This window comes from Rhamphochromis longiceps, linkage group LG5 (assembly GCF_057381845.1).
Source record: "Rhamphochromis longiceps isolate RC_006_pf linkage group LG5, R_longiceps_female_GT1.1, whole genome shotgun sequence".
In the NCBI taxonomy this organism is placed as follows: domain Eukaryota; kingdom Metazoa; phylum Chordata; class Actinopteri; order Cichliformes; family Cichlidae; genus Rhamphochromis; species Rhamphochromis longiceps.
The window spans coordinates 22,926,761-22,944,058 of record NC_140561.1 but is presented as its reverse complement, the minus strand read 5'-3'; the positions used below and the strand labels follow the sequence as shown (position 1 = coordinate 22,944,058).

The following is a 17,298-nucleotide window of genomic DNA, read 5'->3' as shown; positions in this document are numbered from 1 at the left end:
CAGTAGGACAACAGAGTCTCCAGGTGGAGCACCCTCCAGCACCCCACCCAGGGACTCTAAGAAGGCTGGGTACTCTGAACTGCCACTCAGCGCATAAGCGCAGATGACAGTCAGGACCCGTTCCCCGACCCTAAGGCGCAGGGAACAAACCCTCTCATCCACTGGGAAGAATCCCAGCGTACAGGCAGCAAGCCGAGGGGATATTAGAATACCCACCCCAGCCCGCCGCCTCTCACCAGGGGCAACTCCAAACTGAGACAGAGTCCAGCCCCTCTCCAGGAGACTGGTTCCAGAGCCCAAGCCATGCGTAGAGGTGAGCCTGACTATATCTAGCTGGTACCTCTCAACCTCACGCACTAACTCAGGCTCCTTCCCCACCAGAGAGGTGACATTCCTTGTCCCAGTTGCCAGTCTTGGTAGCCGGGGATCAGTGCGCCAGGGCCTCCGCTCCTGGCTGCTGCCCGGCACACAATTCCCCCGAGGTGGTGGGCCTACGTGAGGATGGGCCCATTTCCCCTTTTTGGGCTGTGCCCGACCGGGCCCCATGGACTAAGGCCTGGACACCAGACACTCGCCCTCAGGCACCCTCCCCGGGCCTGGCTCCAGGGCGGGGCCCCGGTAACCCTTACCCCGGGCAGGGTAAACTGTTTCCTCGATGCTTTCCTCATAAGGGTTTTCTGAATCGCTCTTTGTCTGGTCCCTCACTCAGGACCAATTTTCCATGGGAGACCCTACCAGGGGGCAAAAGCCCCCGGACAACATAGCCCCTGGGATCCCTGGGACAAACAAACCCCTCCACCACGATAAGGTAGCGATTCAAGGAGGGGATAATAATCAAATTTAAAACAAAAAAGGCTTGGAATATTTCACTTTATGTTTGATGAATACAGATGATTATGATCATTTAGATTTAGAATTAAATTAAATTTCAGGGTGTTCAGTTTTTTTTTTTTGTTCATCTGCACACTTTCTTCACTTATATGTACCAGTTTACATAAAGTTGAATGTGCATGTTATTGTACATGCACTTGGTCCCTGCTTTCTCAGTGTGAAAGTCAGACCTGTGAGAGCACCAGGGTGTTTCTGTGTATAATAAAGCCCTTTACAGACTAATAAATTTATATTTGGAAGCTGTGAATTCTTTTTAAAGATATTTTCTCCAACAACTGTAAATCTATGCAGTCAGGACTTAAATTAGATCCGTGCTTCACACTTTTTCAACAAAAAACCTAAAATCTAAAAGCGTGCCAAGGTAAGTCATGTGTTCCCCATGATCGACCTGCTGTGGGATTGTTTGTTCATCCCCATGTGTAGTGTTATTACGTAATGTCCGGTTATGAGCTATACCTAAAAATAGTTTCAATAATTGGTAAGCCTCTGTGTGTGTTTGTATATGTGTGTGTGTTTGTAGCATCTTCAGATGACCATCCAAGCTCTGCAGGATGAATTGCGCACACAGCGAGACCTCAACCACCTGCTGCAGCAGGAGAGTGGTAACCGCTCTGGGTCTGAGCATTTCACCACCATTGAGCTGACAGAGGAGAACTTCCGGCGGCTGCAGGCTGAACATGACAGACAGGCCAAGGAGCTCTTCCTGCTGAGAAAGACCCTAGAGGAGATGGAACTGAGGATTGAGACCCAGAAACAAACCCTGGGTGCCAGAGATGAGTCAATTAAGAAGTTGCTTGAGATGCTACAGAGCAAAGGGCTGCCCCCGGGCCCGGGCAGGGCGACCGAGGAGGAGGAGCAAGAACGAGCCCGGCGCATTGCAGAAGCAGAGGCGCAACTGGGACACCTGGAGGTCATTCTGGATCAAAAGGAGAAGGAAAACATCCATTTGCGAGAGGTAGTATATGTCGAGGGTTAAGATGATGATGTTAAGTCATTGCATTCACTGCTTTAGAGTAAAAAAAAACAACTGTTCTTTTGTTTTGTTGTCACTAGATGGCAGTGCAGCATGTCACAAAATCAATATTCTCTTCTCTGCTGCTTATCCCTGCATCATAACAATTATGTAATGTATGAAGTAAAAGAACTGAAGAGCAGTTGCATGAAATATTTTGCATGTGTAAGCATAAAGCTTTTATGCATTGTGAGGTGAGCTTTTGAAATTTTAATAATCTAGCTATTCATTGGAGACCACGATCGGTTTTGCTGTACCGCTGCTACAAATTGTTGTCTTTTTTTTAAGGAACTGCACAGAAGAAATCAACTGCATCAGGACCCAAGTAAAACTAAGGCCCTGCAGACCATTATAGAGATGAAAGTAAGACTCCTATACAGCCTGCGCATAAACACATACAGCAGGGCCCATCATCAACTACGCTTCACTGCTTCTGTTTAAAGCCAGATGTTATTTTTGTATTTACCTAACTGACTGACGTTCACAGCTGTAGCATGTTTGCCACTGCATGTCTAAATGGAAACCTGTTCCGGCAAATCTATTGTTGTGATTGTGATCGTCGGCAGCTGAGTCAATCATCAACACACTGACACACTCTAGCAAACACACACACACACACACACGTACTGCTCACAAAGCAGTTGTGCAAACATAAACAAGAGTCAATATTACTGTTTAACATTTCAGCTGTTGTGGCTCGCTTGACAGATGGCCAGCTACCCCAGACAGTAACACGCCACACCAGTTTCATGACAAGATGTTTTCTATTCTGCATGACAGATTGTTTGCAAACATCCCAGACTCCAGCTCTATCATTTCAGCTTCATTTTTTTGCAGGGGAGTATTGTGACTCCAAAGCATTGTTTTAAAATTTTCATTCAAGGTTTCTGAACTGAGGAAAAACTACTGAGCTGAAATATAGCAAAAAAAAGTGTATAAAAGGATAGCAAGAAGCATCTTGGATTGTAAATAATTCCACAAAACATACCATATGGAGAATCTTTTAGGATGAAGGACCCCACCCTCTTTACACAAGCATGTTGTACAGCAGCTGGATGTGACACTAGCGATATCAGGCTCATTCAATGAACCACTGTAGACACCACCAGCCTCACTGCAGAGGCCTGACATCACTTCCTCAAAATAAATCATGACATCATCGCTGAGCTGACACAGCCCCTCTCACTCGGCTGGATCCGTGCCGAGCAGGCCCCAGCCTAGTCATGTGATGTGCAAGCTCTAGGATCCTGTTGATTTTCATACGGCGCGCGGGGAAGTCCCGCCTCCTTTCTCCTCCTGTGCTGTGCAGGAAGACCCTGCATCTCTCCCCCTCTCCTCTCTCCCACTGCTGTGTTGATGCTGATGGAAGCACGAATAATCCTCCCTCCCTCTCTTCCCCTACATCCCTCCCACCCTCTCCTCCTCACTCACCAGAGACAGTGCACGGTATATAGCCTGCCTGCTGCTGCCATGGAAACAGGTGTGGTTGTTTATGACAGTGAGAGGCCAGTATGCAGGGAGATAGAGAGACAGAGAGGCATACAGAGGCAGGGAAAGGGAAATAAAGAGCAAGATTTACTGACCAGGTCGATGTACCAGTGATTACATGTGGATGGAATAAAATCACTCTTCTTTAAAGGTACGATGTCTTGTCTCGATTGCAGCAGTGTTAGTTCATTGATGTTCGTCTCGTAACACAGAGACTGAGCTGAGGTGCAGCAGCAGGGCGAAGTGCATGTACAATGTGCAGTGCTCATACATTGACGTTAACCCCTCAGATCCTTGTCTGGTACTTCATCATTCCTCATCACATTTCCCACCTTCCTCTGCAGCGGGCTATCACTGCCCCTGCTAATGGCCATAAGTTCATAAGTTCAGAGTCACTAAGAGGAAAGAAGGAGGGACACAAAAAAAGAGAGAAAGACAGAGAACAACAAGGTTGCTCCATGTTCTGCTGGAGAGGGAGATGGACCATGGCTAATCTTAAAGACGTTGTATTATTTATTTAAAAAGCCGTGAAGCTAAAGCTGCACTCACAGTCGCAGTCTAGAGACTTGATCTGCAAGCATCTACGGCAAAAGCTACGGCTTGTTACTTTTCTTCCTTTCCCCCTGCGCATTTCTCTCCGGTCCTGGTTGATCTCGCCGTACTGGATGTGCGCTCAATATTTCCCAATGGTGATTAATCCTCCGAGCTGCCGCACGGAGCTGAGTAGAACGCTTCTGATTTCACCGACAGATACTGCAGTTGCTCTCAGTCAGACCAAAGAGCTTTTTCCATTCTTGGTTTATCTCACTATATCTTTCAGTTCCTCCCCCCCCCTTTCAGTCTCTGTGTCTGTATTTCTCTTTAAATCTTTTACCCTCCATTTGTTTCCTGGACTCTTTTCTTTAGCTCAGATTTATTTGCAGCATGCAACTTTTGGACATGCCAGTCCTGGTTTTGAGGTGTGTCTCCTCCGCGTGTTTGTGTGCAGGACACCAAAATTGCCTCTCTGGAACGCAACATTCGGGATCTGGAGGATGAGATTCAAATGCTGAAGGCAAACGGCTTACTGAACACAGAGGACAGAGAAGAGGAAATCAAACAGATGGAGGTCTACAAGAACCACTCTAAGTTTATGAAGACGAAGGTAGAGACTAACTGCACTGTGCATGCAGATCTGATGCTGTTAAAGTATGGCTTAATATAAAATGGCAGGCATGATGTTCAGGGTACAGAGCTGTGCAGAAGAGAGAGTACTGAAAAATGTTGTGTTACATAAATGAGCTGCTTTAACACATAGTGAGAACAGCAAAGTGCCCTGTCGGCAAAAAATCTGAAAGAGGCTCCGTGCCAAAAGTGGGGAAAAATCCAAACTTTGCAAACGCATACTTTAACATTTGAAAACACTTTTCTTCCTTAATTACACATAAAAAGTACATCACTTTATTAATCTGTGGCCACAAGACAAACACAAGTCTAAAATAAGATAAGCCACAATGAAAGCTTTGTTTTTGTTGAACTGACTTCCGCTGCTTGTTTTCCGACCGGTCCGTGATGATAAGTTGTGTTTGCATATCAGAGTTAGAGTCATACACTCAAGCACAGCCACCTACAACCTGTGATAGTGTCAAGGTGTGTGTGTCTGTGACTTTCTGGGGCTCACGCGTACGTGTCTTTGGAGTGTTTACGTTTTCTCTCCTTATTAAGCGACCAGCCACAGTTTTGTTCTTCTATTTTTAGACTTCTTTTCATCAATCATGAATAGAAATGATGTATAATATATGATGAATGCAGGGGAGTTAGTCCCAAATGCATATTTAATGAGGGAGAAGCGTGTTGATGAAAATAGTGCGAAAGCTGTGCAGACTAGCTCGCGGTTCCCATTCGTGAGTGTGAAATCGTTACACTGCTCACGTAACGGTTGGGTCAAAATGATCTGCTTCCTCTCATGTACAGATTGACCAGTTGAAGCAGGAGTTGTCAAAGAAAGAGTCAGAACTGCTGGCTCTGCAGACGAAGCTAGAGACCCTCAACAACCAGAACTCAGACTGCAAACAGCATATCGAGGTGCTCAAAGAGTCTCTCACTGCCAAGGAGCAACGTGCTGCCATCCTGCAAACGGAGGTAATAAAACAAGCTCAACTTATTTGTACACGTACAATAAATTAACTTAACAATACATCGCTTCACAAACATTCTCAAGCTCCTAGCCAAACTGAGCAAACAATAGGCTCGCCCTGGGCCCGAGGCTTATTACAGCAAATCATATCAGCAGAGTGTTTGCTTTGAAAGCTTTGTAGTAAGTGAAGTGCAACCTAGGTCACTACCAATGAAAAACTGTTGCCCAGTGTACTGTCACAGCTCATAGACCAGAAAACATCACAGATCTGCAGTAATAAATAAATAACTGTGGTGAATTATTAAAATACTTCCCTAATAAATACTCATCCAGCACCTTTTTTACTTTAGGGTTACTATAAGTTATTAAATCAAAGTGCTTTTAACTATAATGGTACACTTGGGATAATTAGTCCACTTTGTGTGCTTCCTCTGACATGTATTAATGTGCTTTAGGTTGACGCTTTACGTCTACGTCTGGAGGAGAAAGAGTCCTTCTTGAACAAGAAAACCAAGCAGCTGCAGGACCTGACGGAGGAGAAGGGTACTCTCGCCGGAGAAATCAGGGACATGAAGGACATGCTTGAGGTCAAAGAAAGAAAGATTAATGTCCTGCAGAAAAAGGTGAGAATGGAAGGAAAGAAGACCTCACCATGTAGAAACATTAGGGAGGAAATACACTTTAGCCACAATTTTGGCTTGCCCACATTACTCTGCTTTTGAGTTATTGTTTATTTTTTTGTCTACAACACACTGTATTGTGGGGGCATGTCTAATTACTCCAGATTTAGTCACAAATTTGAAATGAACAGCGACTGTGTGGGTTGTTTCGTCACATTTCCGTGTCCTGGACTAAACCAGTCGCTCTGTGGAAATATAAAGCTGGGAGGTTACTCTGTCCATGAAGTGTGAGAGAGTCTCATGCTCTCAGGGGAAAATGCCCACAGAAAGACAAGCAAGAAGATATTTCTGCCTCACTGGCTCTCATTTGTGTGTGCTATAAATACTCACAGAGTGTTACTCCATATCGCACCCAGACCTGCTCTCCCGTTTTGTTTTTCTTCTCTTGTGTCTGATCACACACCCCTCTCTCTCTCTCTCTCTCTCTCTCTCTCTCTCTCTCTCTCTCTCTCTCTCTCTCTCTCTCTCTCTCTCATCTTTGCACTTTTATCTGTTTCATCATTTTTATTAATTATGAATCATTGTTTTCTCCTATCTTATCATAAATAAAATACCTTAATTCAGTCCTGCACTGCTCAGATAGCAGTTTGGTTTAAATTCAGGTTTACATTAAGTTCTGCTTTTCAAAACTTAAAGGTCTTATAGTTTTTGATGTATTTCTTCTCACATTGTACATTGTTGCTTATGTAGTGTGTTAAGCTTCAGAGACTTAAAAAATGGCAGATATACCGACTTTAAATGTTGCGCTGGTTTGGAGATCGTGCTTTTTATTGTGTGTTTTGCTCCTTGTTTTTTCTTATTTTTCTGAGTCAGATTGAGAACCTGCAGGAGCAGCTGCGGGACAAAGACAAGCAGCTGGGGAACCTCAAGGACAGGGTCAAGTCTCTGCAGACCGACTCCAGTAACACAGACACTGCCCTGGCCACCCTGGAAGAGGCGCTGTCAGAGAAGGTAGATCACGCCACCCTTATACCACAGAACCCGTAACACTGTCTGAACTGTGACACTTTATCTGTTTGTAGTTACTATCATATCATCAAAAGGATGTATATACTGGAAGGAATTCCAGGTGACTTTTTCAGACAATCATTCATTCAAAATCCAGGATGTGAATGACCTCTTTTTTTCTTGTATGCTCTCAAGAAGACCACAAGGACCAAACATTAGCGTCATTATCGACAAGAAATTGAGATTAGCAAACTTTTTTCCTGACGTTTTATATCTCTGTTAGGTCGCAGTAACACGGTCCTAAGCAAACTTGTATTCCCTGACCGACTGGTAAATGGTTGCTGGCTGTCGCTAAGTGATACTGATCACAAAGAGGATGCTGCACCAAAAACCTCCTTGTGGTTGTTTTGGTCACTAGCAGATTGGCACATTGCCAGCGTTTGTATGGGTGGCTCCAACTTGTCTGCAACATTTTCTCTCTGGGCTCTAGTGAAACTTGAACACACTGCAAGTGCCACACAGAGTAGAAAAGGAGCATGTTCGCCATCAGTTCAATTAAATTCAGTTCGATTCAATTTTATTTATATAGTGCCAATTCAACAACAATCACCTCAAAGTGCTTTATATTGTACGCTAATATTAGAGAGAAGCTATCTGCTGTGACTGGGGGTGAGGAAAAAGAGAAGATAAATACACATTTATTTATTTAATTTAGTAAAAGTTACACTCTTTAAAGAGAATAATGTAAGCTTCGGTGTTGTCATAGATACTTGAACTTTAGAGTTCCTCATAAGGGGAATTTAAAGAGACACAAACAGAAATGCTTCCTCTTATTTCCAGACTTCATATTAAGCTTAGTCAGCTGGTAGCTGGTGAAATTCCCACATATGTTAAACCTTTCCTCTAAATGAACCATGTTAGTAAAAATTCTTGTTTTCTGTTTCTTCTTCTTCTTTTTTTAAACAACTACAAGTTGCGTCTAGTTGCTGTGGAGTGATTGTACAGAACTTCTGAAATTGTGACGAGATCAGATTTGTACTTGTGCAGAAAGTACAGAAAGAAGTGTGAATAGTATAAAATATTAAAACATTTATTATTACATTCTGTTATTACATTCCTTGATATCAAAGAAGAGAGATGAAGGCACATGTCGCAGCAGGGCGACTGTGCCCTTCTCTGCACTAAGGCTGTTTGTGAAGCCCATCATGGTGCTTTAAAAAGCTCCATCGGGTTTGACTTTTCTTAATCCTCCTAAAAATCGTGGAACCTCACCAAATATCAGTAGTAACTCTATTACAGTTCATAGATTTATGTATAATTGAGGAAATAGCTGATGTAATCCTCTAGCTGCATTAGATATCATTATTTCTTTCCTGCACTAGTGTTTTATTCAATTTTTAGGTAACCAGATTTTGATGATTACATCTTTACTTATAAAAACATACAAGGAAAAAATAACAAAGTAGCACTGGGGTAAAATTCCAGGCACGGCATCTAGCTTGATTCAGCATTTTAGCTTAATTTTAGTCTAATTTCTTAATAACTGTATTTTTCATGTGTGATATTAATTTCACATAACTAGAGACATTTGTTTTTTAAAAGGAATGAACTGATACAAATCTCTGATTTGTGCTGGAACAATCTTAAATGAACATCTCAGCAGTTTAATGTTTATATAGACTCTTAACCGTTCAGTCATATGAAGAGTTTTAATTCTTTGTGCTTCTGTGTGTTAGGAGAGGATTATTGAGCGTTTGAAGGACCAAAGGGAGAGAGAAGACAGAGAACGACTGGAAGAAGTGGAATCATATAAGAAAGAGAACAAGGAATTGAAGGAGAAGGTGAACAGCCTGCAGATAGAACTAACAGAAAAGGAGGTCAGTGAGCAAAGAGATTTTCTCTATAAGGCTACAGGGCTGTGTACACATGACTGTGTCCTTCTCTTTGCTGCAGAGCATGCACCTTTTTTATGCACAGCAAATATTGAAACACTATCTTTCAGTAGGGCTTTAGGTGCCATTTAAGCAGTCGCCTCAGGTGCTGTAACTTTGTTGCACATGCTGGCACTCTGCTGGCCTGCCTGGTTTGAAGCGCTGCTAACCGTCTGTCCTGACTACTCACCTGCAGTCCAGTCTCATCGATCTGAAAGAACACGCATCATCCCTGGCATCCTCTGGCCTCAAGAAGGATTCAAAGCTCAAGTCACTGGAGATTGCAATTGAGCAGAAAAAAGAGGAATGTAGTAAGTTGGAGACACAGTTACAGAAGGTAGGTGTGCATCTCTCACCACCGAATCACCTCGCACACTATAATGCAAAATTTTAATTTAGATTTTAAGAGACGAGCAATTCACAGTTTTTAACCTGTAGAGAATTTTTCAGCAGGTTGTTTTGAAAGAAGTAATTACAGATTATGGTTCCCACAGCCATCTATATTAAAAGACGGCTTATCTAATGCTCATTTTTACACAGTTACTTTTTGCAGCCAATCCTAATTATCCAGTTTTTTTGGTTTTAAAGATCTGTTGTGCTTCAGTTAGAGGGAAATCAAGTAAAGGTGGAAAAGTCGGAAATCCTGAATTGGGGTCAAACAGTGTAGTAAAGCTAGCATTACACCACACAGACTCATACAAGTCTGCACGTGTTGGGAAAACGACACCGCAACAAGTTTCATGTTGGAGCTGCTGCTAAGCTTTTGATTGTACTATTCAATCTCTATATAAAGTTAAGCAATTTCATGTGCTCAGGAAACCTGTGTTTAACAGCTCGACAGCAGCCATGTTCTGGACTTTAACACTGGTTAACACTGTTTTGCTATCAGTGATCCACTGTGAAGAAAGAACTTAAAAATGAGCCTAATGCTACTCTTACTGAAGGTCATATATAAATGATGACTTTCCGCTGATGATTTCAGAAATGTCTGGATGAAAGCTGACCATTTTAGCAGTCAGTACGGCAACATTTTCTATGGATGTCTCTTTGTCTGAATTGCAGAGAGCTTCTGTACTCTGAATGAAGACTGCAGCAATGTCTCTCTTTAATTGCACTGAATTGTAGATAAGAAGCCAGAGCTGAGTGTCCACTGCGAAGAAAGGAATGAGCTCATTGTGAATTCAGGGACCACTTCAGTGGAGACTGTTAAGCAGTTACAGACATAAGAAAAAAAGGCTACTTTCCTTTTGTAGAAATGATTGGCCAAATTAACGTGCAGTGTATTTTCTCTGTTCATATTTTCCTGCTGGTCTGATCTTGGCCTGTGTCATTGAGGGAAGATTAAGTATGATCACAGATTATTTAGTGAAGACAGCTCTGTCCCATTTAAAAATTAAAGTAGCAGTAAAGAAACAAGAATACCGAGGTCTCACTTCTGAGAACATGTTATCCTTCATTAGGCTGTTTCTTTGGACCTGAACAAGAAATGTGAACAGACCTTATATAAAGCACACTTCATTAGGCTAATGGCTGCCATCGTGCTTTGTCTCCTGTAACAGGCAGCCATGCTTTTTAAGGGTGTTGCAAGTAGCAGGCAGTCATTAAATATCCCTCTTTGCCTTCTTCTTCTCCTTCTTGAGACTATCGCTGTATCATCTCTTCCTCTGTGTTTGTCTCTGTTGTGTTGCCGTTAGCCTAACAACATGTGTACTATGTTACTTATCTGTCAAACATGTATTGTACCATGTCTGATCCTGCTGTTCTCTCTTTGGCTCAAACTCAATCCTGACATTTACTCTCCCGGGACTCCCCCGTCTCCCTCCTGTTCCTTCCTCAAACCCTCTGTTTGCAATGTAGCAAGCTGAGCAGCTATTCAGTCACATGAACACTCCTGTAAGTCCCTCTCCTGAGCTCTCTGAGGCACATATTGAAAGCATGAGGACACTGATAACTTCCTTGAAATATGCTAGATGGTGATCGTGCCAAACCCCAGCACAGGTCCTGCTTTCACCCACCCAGGATGCATGTTGTTCATTGCACTGTACTGATATAATGAGCTGCAGTCAGAGTCCTGTGCACTGTGCTCATCCTGTAACTGTTTGTGATATGTGGTGAAACTGGTGCTGCATATATGTAGAACCGAAGGCTTACTTAGTCTGCTGGAACGTGCTCAATATAGATTCTTCTGCCATTTTATTAAGTATATGTAGCTCAAACTAAAACAACAATCTTGCAATAAATTCTGTCTTTATGAGGGTTAATTTTATACAGCTGTTTATTGCCCTTTGTTGTAATTACATTTTACATGTAAAAGTCTTCCTATGATTTAGTATAGCCTCATTACACTGTGTCATGTAAGGACACACCTGGGATTAATTGCAGGACTGTTAGACTGCATTAGCTTTAACTATGTGTGAAGTTGTTGTTGTTTTTTTAAGTTTTGGCTTTGTAGATAGTTTTTTCGGTGGTTATACTTAATAAACTGTCATATTCTTCCACAGCACAAAAAAAACATTTAAATGTAACAAATTTTACATTTATGTAAAATTTTGTATCTATAGCTAAATTTAATGGTAATGTTTTTAGTCACTAAGGCCTCATCTGGGAAGTTGTGTGGCAACAGGAACCCATACATTCACTGAATTGTACAGGTTACACTGACCTCAAATGCAGCACACGTGTGTTTTGTCATAGAAGCTCATGTGGGGAATATGACAAATTAATAGTAAACTTTTCATTGGACTTTCAGAGACTTTATGCAATTGAAGTCACAGGACATGGCATTCAAGTTTCCTCATATTTGGTGCACTTATAACCAGTGAAAAAAATTAAAAGAGGCAAACAGAGTGAACAAACCTTTCTTTAATACATATTTGTCATTGAATTATGTCTAAATATTACATTTTTAGCACAGCATTTCAGTTCAGTGTGTTTTAGCATCTCTGTGAAAATCCTCAAAAAATATCAAACTATTTGACAGTGAATTATAATATTGACATCCCCCCAACTTGATCCACTTTTGTGTATTTTGTGAATCTTGGCAATTTCAGAGGTTCTTAAACAAATGTTATAGATAAGGAAAACAGAATAAAAACACAGAATGCATTCAAATAAATAAAGTAATTGAACTGCAAAATCCTCAAATCATCAAGTGCTTCCTTCCTATAGCCTCCTATAAATGCTCTTCTGTAGTATACTGTTCATTGCAATATTTGCAGGGGCCATATGGAGGGCAATTTGTTGTCCAATAACTGTCTGTTGTAGTTATTTTTCATAAATTTCAACTAGGATTATTGGGTCTTAAATAAAATTATGTATATCTCCTCTAAGCTAAACTCTAGCATCGTTCCTCATGCATAAAATATGACAGTTAGAACAGATTTACTTGGTCACCCTTGCTTCTCTTTCTTCATTCTTTGGACTGACAATTGCAAAGACTGTGCAGCTTCGTTGGGTTTGCATGACTTGGTCGACCTTTGTGCATGTTGTCAGTATCAGTGTTGCCACGCTTCTCTTTTGTCTCAGTGTGGTGCTGTTAGCGAAGGTATCGGCCGTGGTTGAAGATCACTGCAGTGTTTTGGTGGATGGCTCTGTATAACTCTGCGATATGTGTTAACATATGTGGCTGTGTATTGTCCAGGGTGCTGTGTACCACTGTAGTGGAGAGATGTCCTTGCTGTCCAAAAACTAGACCTCTGATTTTGATAGCCAGTGAATCAATTTAGTGCTTAACTATAATGATTTGTTATTATTGTCACAGACATACAAAACTCTCACAGACTATCCTGAAGTCCTGTATTCTACTCCATGTGCATGAAGTGAGTCTCAATGGACCATTTAATTGGAGCTAAATAATAGCTTTGTTAAAACTAATGAGCCAGTACCAGTAATGATGCCCTCATCCACAACATTTGCCTCGGCTTTATTCATTTGAAAGTACAGGGACACTGCAAGAGACGTAGATAATATAAGTCACTGATGGACTACAGTGTACTGTATGTATCTCTCTTTCATTGACAGTAAAACGTTCTGTGCTTCACACTTTTGTTGATACTGGGTTGTTATTTTTGTTAACTGTGTGTTTTTGGGCGTGTACATGTTTGTATTTGTCTTTTCTTGGCATGTTGATGCAGAAAGCCCATGAAGTGGAGCAGCAGTCGGGCTCCAGAGGGAACCCAGAGTATGTGGACCGGGTGAAACTGCTGGAAAAGGAGGTGAGCTACTACAAGGATGAAGCTAATAAGGCTCAGACAGAGGTGGAGAGACTGCTGGACATCCTGCGAGAGGTGGAAACCGAAAAGAATGATAAGGACAAGAAAATTGCTGAGTTGGAAAGGTAACTAATTCTGACTGCATATTAGCCTGCACTGCTTTAATGCTTCCCTTTTAACAAACACTCTGTTTTCTATGACCATTGTTACATCTATGAAGATAAAAATTAGCATACCTGCCTGCAATTTTAGCAAACCTCTTAGGTAATTTAACATGTTTGCCTGAAAATGCCTGATACATCCATTCTTTGTTTATTTTTTAGCTCTCTACTTAGCTTCAATATATTTATATACAATATAAATATAGGGAATATAAAAACACAAAAAATGGGAGAAAACAAGTAAAGAAAAGGAAAAACAAACTTATCAATACATACATACGGTGTGTTTATTTCATGTATGATCATAGACTGTATATAGAAAAGATGGATGTAGCAGGTTTAGGACACTAATAAAGGTGTTTCTTAAATCACCATTCTTTCTGTTGGCCAATTCAAAAAGAAATCCATTTGTAAAGGACTGCATGAGAAAAGGGCCTCATGAAAATGACATTTTCTTTATGAGTTTATTGTCTGTTTTATTAGTTTTAGCTCATATAAGATACAACATGAGATAAATTTTGTAAATTAGCGTCCCAAATAGAGAACAGGTCTGCTGGAAGTAAAATTATACGTGAAAAGTGGAAGTCCCCCTTTATGTTACTAAAAAAGAAAAGAGAAAAAAATGGCCAAGGCCAAAATGCTCAAAACGTTGTGTATGATACAAAAAATAAATATTTTTCTGTGGCTTGTTTCACATCATAACAAGTAACCCGGCATAAAGAGATGGTTTTAAATCTGCTACTCTCTATATCGCAAACAAAACCCCATTTATCTTCAGATAAATCAGTTTATTTTGTAATTTAGGTTACCCAACTCTCTAATGGTATTACCATAAGCAATACAGTGTGCCACTGTTTGTGCTGAGTAGCTCTGAGCAGTCTATTCTTGATCTGGATGCATCTGTTTGTCAGCTTTACAGTTCTCTGTGTTCGGTGTATGCTGGGCAAATGTCCATGTGGCTCTGTGCACATTTTCATAGTGTTTCCATGTTATGTTCAGTTGTGATGTTCTCATACTGCACTGCACTCGATGGTATTGGATAATGTGCTCTGTACACACAGTTTTGATTTACACGTTTAGGTTTTGTTTATAAATATCAGCAATGCTCCACTCAGCCACTTCTCTTTCGGAAGAGGTCATCTGAGTCCAGTTAATGGAGTGCAGAAATAAAGCAGGTGGCCTCTCTGGTTCTCTCCTGGGAGCAGTACTGCAAGTTTATTTGCACTTTGGTTTGTCTAATGAAGGAGATCATCGTCCTTTACCTGGACAGGATTCAGACGGATGAGACTAACATAGGGATTGGTTGATCTGCATGAGGACCACACAGCCCTTCTCCCCTGCCACTGCTTAGTGTTAAAGACACTTATATACTCCCTTCTCAGATCATTATAGGATTAATGTCGTGATACTTTGTTAGTGGTGTTTGATTAATTGCGTCTTCTTGTCCTTTTTTTTGCCATCTTTACCCACTTTTCTCCGTCCCATTTCCCTCTCTCTCTTCTGAACCATGCTCACCTGCCCCTCTCTTTACCCCTGGCCATGAATCAACTTTCAACCTACTTCTCTTCTGTTCTGAAATCTGATTCTGATTTTTCAAAATCTTTTCTTCATCTCCCTTGCAAATCTTTCTCTGTTTTGACACCAGCCCCCCTCCCCCCGCCCCCCGCCCCACCCCTCGTCCCGGTGGCAGAGCTCCCCCTGACCCGCTCCCTTCTGTGTCCACTGCTCCCCAGCAGATAGGGGGCATGGTGTGGGATTTCCTGGGAAAGTGAGTGCTCTGCCCTGGCACTTAAGGCTTGGCTGCGTGGTTAAAGTCTCCGACTGCGACTGCCGCAACTGCATCTGGTTTCACCTGTGTACCTGGGTCTGCCTGCTGTTTGAAGGATTCAAAAATCTTTGTATCAGAGTTACACAGTCTGTTTTTAGTCCGTGGTGCCATTATTTTATTCGCGTACATGATACAAAGATCCCTGGATTCATTTTGATTTCATTTCTTTAGAATGTTTTTGCTTTCTAGTCTGCATCTGTGTCCGTGACTGCTTTTTGATCATTTAAGGAGCTTTTCTACGCGTGTGTGTGTGTGTGTGCACGTGTGCATGTATACACGTGTAAGGGAGAAGGAGTTTGTGTTGCATGTTTATTTTGGGGGCAGCAGTCATCATTAAAACTCATTTATCTGTGCACTGATGATGTAAAGTGGGAAAAAAGTCCACAAATATTTTGCTGCATGAGCAATCACAGCAAATTAAACAGCCATGTGAAATTTTAAGCAAATATGAAGTTCAAACCTTAAAGATCAAGGGTTGTACTTCATATAAATGCAAATCATCAGGTCATAATGTTGTGAATATATGTCCAGATAGGCATATATTGCTTGCCATTTATTTGCACCACATGCTACACTCATTTTTTACTGTTTTGGCGTGTTTCTGTGGTGATGCTTGGTAAAGTCACACAGTAAATTCAGTCACACCGGTGTTGCAGCAAACTGTCAATATAAAAATTGCAGTTTTATAAGCAAATGTTTTGTAATTTGTAACCCTAACTAAAAACGCATTGTATATACTGTAAATGTTTTAATACTAATAATACTGCAAATAATGCACGCATCAGCACCTTTATCTATAGAACTTGGTGTGATTTACCCACTTGCTTTGACTTCTTTACTTTTTTTACATTTTATTTGAACTTGCTATACTTCCTTGTGTTCTTGTGGAAATAGCTTCCTGCTAACACACTTTAAGACACACAAATATACACCCTTTTGTGTCTTTTTGTGGCGTTGGTTGTTTGTAGTAGCTTATTGTATAAGTGTCTGCCCTCAGCTAATGTTTGCTGTTGCCACGAGCACGCTTCCCCTTCTCATTCCAGCCACCCATCTGCTCGCCTCACCCCAAGTCACCCTCTGTGACCCAGCCACCCTTGCACCCTCATATCCCATTAACACCACCTAACAGACCCTATTTTCTAGTGCCCCCTTCTTCCTGCTTTCCATCCCAACCTGCCCCCACGTGCCCTGCCTAGCTTGCTCTACGAGATACTAAAGGAAAAGATCAGCCCTAGTGGCCTGCATGAATAGAGCTGCTGTGCTCCACGTCTACACGCGCTCAGTGTGGGGTGCTGTAGTAGGTAGGGTCTGGACTGAGCCCTCAGTCCTGAAGTGTGTCAGTTCAGTCAGGTCTTTTCTGTCTGAACAACCCTGCATCCATAACTGATTCTCCCACTAGCTCCCTTCTTGCCCACTTGATCAAACCACCGTTGGCTTCCTCTCCTTTTGCTCGACTCTCCAACCTGTCCTCTCCTCTTATTTTTGCCCGGCTAACTTTTGCCTGACTAAATGCATGTCTGCCACTTCCAGGCTTGGCAGAAGATGCACATGGGCCCTTGTTTTCAGAGAAGGTGCATCCTGCATTAGCTGTGTCAGGCTGCAGAGCAGTGACTGCCACAGGCGTGTTTGTAATTTTCCATGTTGTTGGATGAGCAATGAACGCAGCGTGATCTCCTCTGGGTTCACTGTACTTTTTTCTTGTGATTGTTTCTTTATGTTCTGGTTCTAATGTGTCTGTTTTGTTTGTTTTTTACTTTCCTGTGTGTTCTCTTATTTCCTGCTTCCAATGTCTACTTCACTCGTTCCATCAACCCCTTGTCTTCTGCCTTTTCCTTTCCCCATCTGCAGTCTAGCTCCCAGGTAAGTAATGACCCTGCTCCCATTACATCCCCATTTCTTCCTAACTCCATCCTAACACTGGTGCTTAAACCTGTGATTTATCTCAGCAATGCAATTAACATGAAGCTATCGCTACATCTGTGATGCTCATGTTTTGTTGTTGTCCTGGTGATCTCATAAGCGGTACTATTTT

At 41.8% G+C, this 17,298-nt stretch overlaps 1 protein-coding gene across 3 annotated transcripts in view; it reads left to right on the top strand.

Moving 5' to 3' along the window:
• The window catches only part of erc2 (ELKS/RAB6-interacting/CAST family member 2), a 45,591-nt gene that overhangs the window by 24,307 nt on the left and 3,986 nt on the right, over positions 1-17,298 (top strand). For all 3 annotated transcript variants that reach the window (XM_085406695.1, XM_085406693.1, XM_085406694.1), the window contains 9 exons: positions 1,412-1,846; positions 2,192-2,266; positions 4,380-4,535; positions 5,345-5,512; positions 5,963-6,130; positions 7,001-7,138; positions 8,872-9,012; positions 9,263-9,403; positions 13,200-13,402. In XM_085406695.1, the coding sequence (XP_085262821.1) occupies positions 1,412-1,846; positions 2,192-2,266; positions 4,380-4,535; positions 5,345-5,512; positions 5,963-6,130; positions 7,001-7,138; positions 8,872-9,012; positions 9,263-9,403; positions 13,200-13,402 (1,625 nt within the window). The remainder of the gene's footprint in view (positions 1-1,411; positions 1,847-2,191; positions 2,267-4,379; positions 4,536-5,344; positions 5,513-5,962; positions 6,131-7,000; positions 7,139-8,871; positions 9,013-9,262; positions 9,404-13,199; positions 13,403-17,298) is intronic.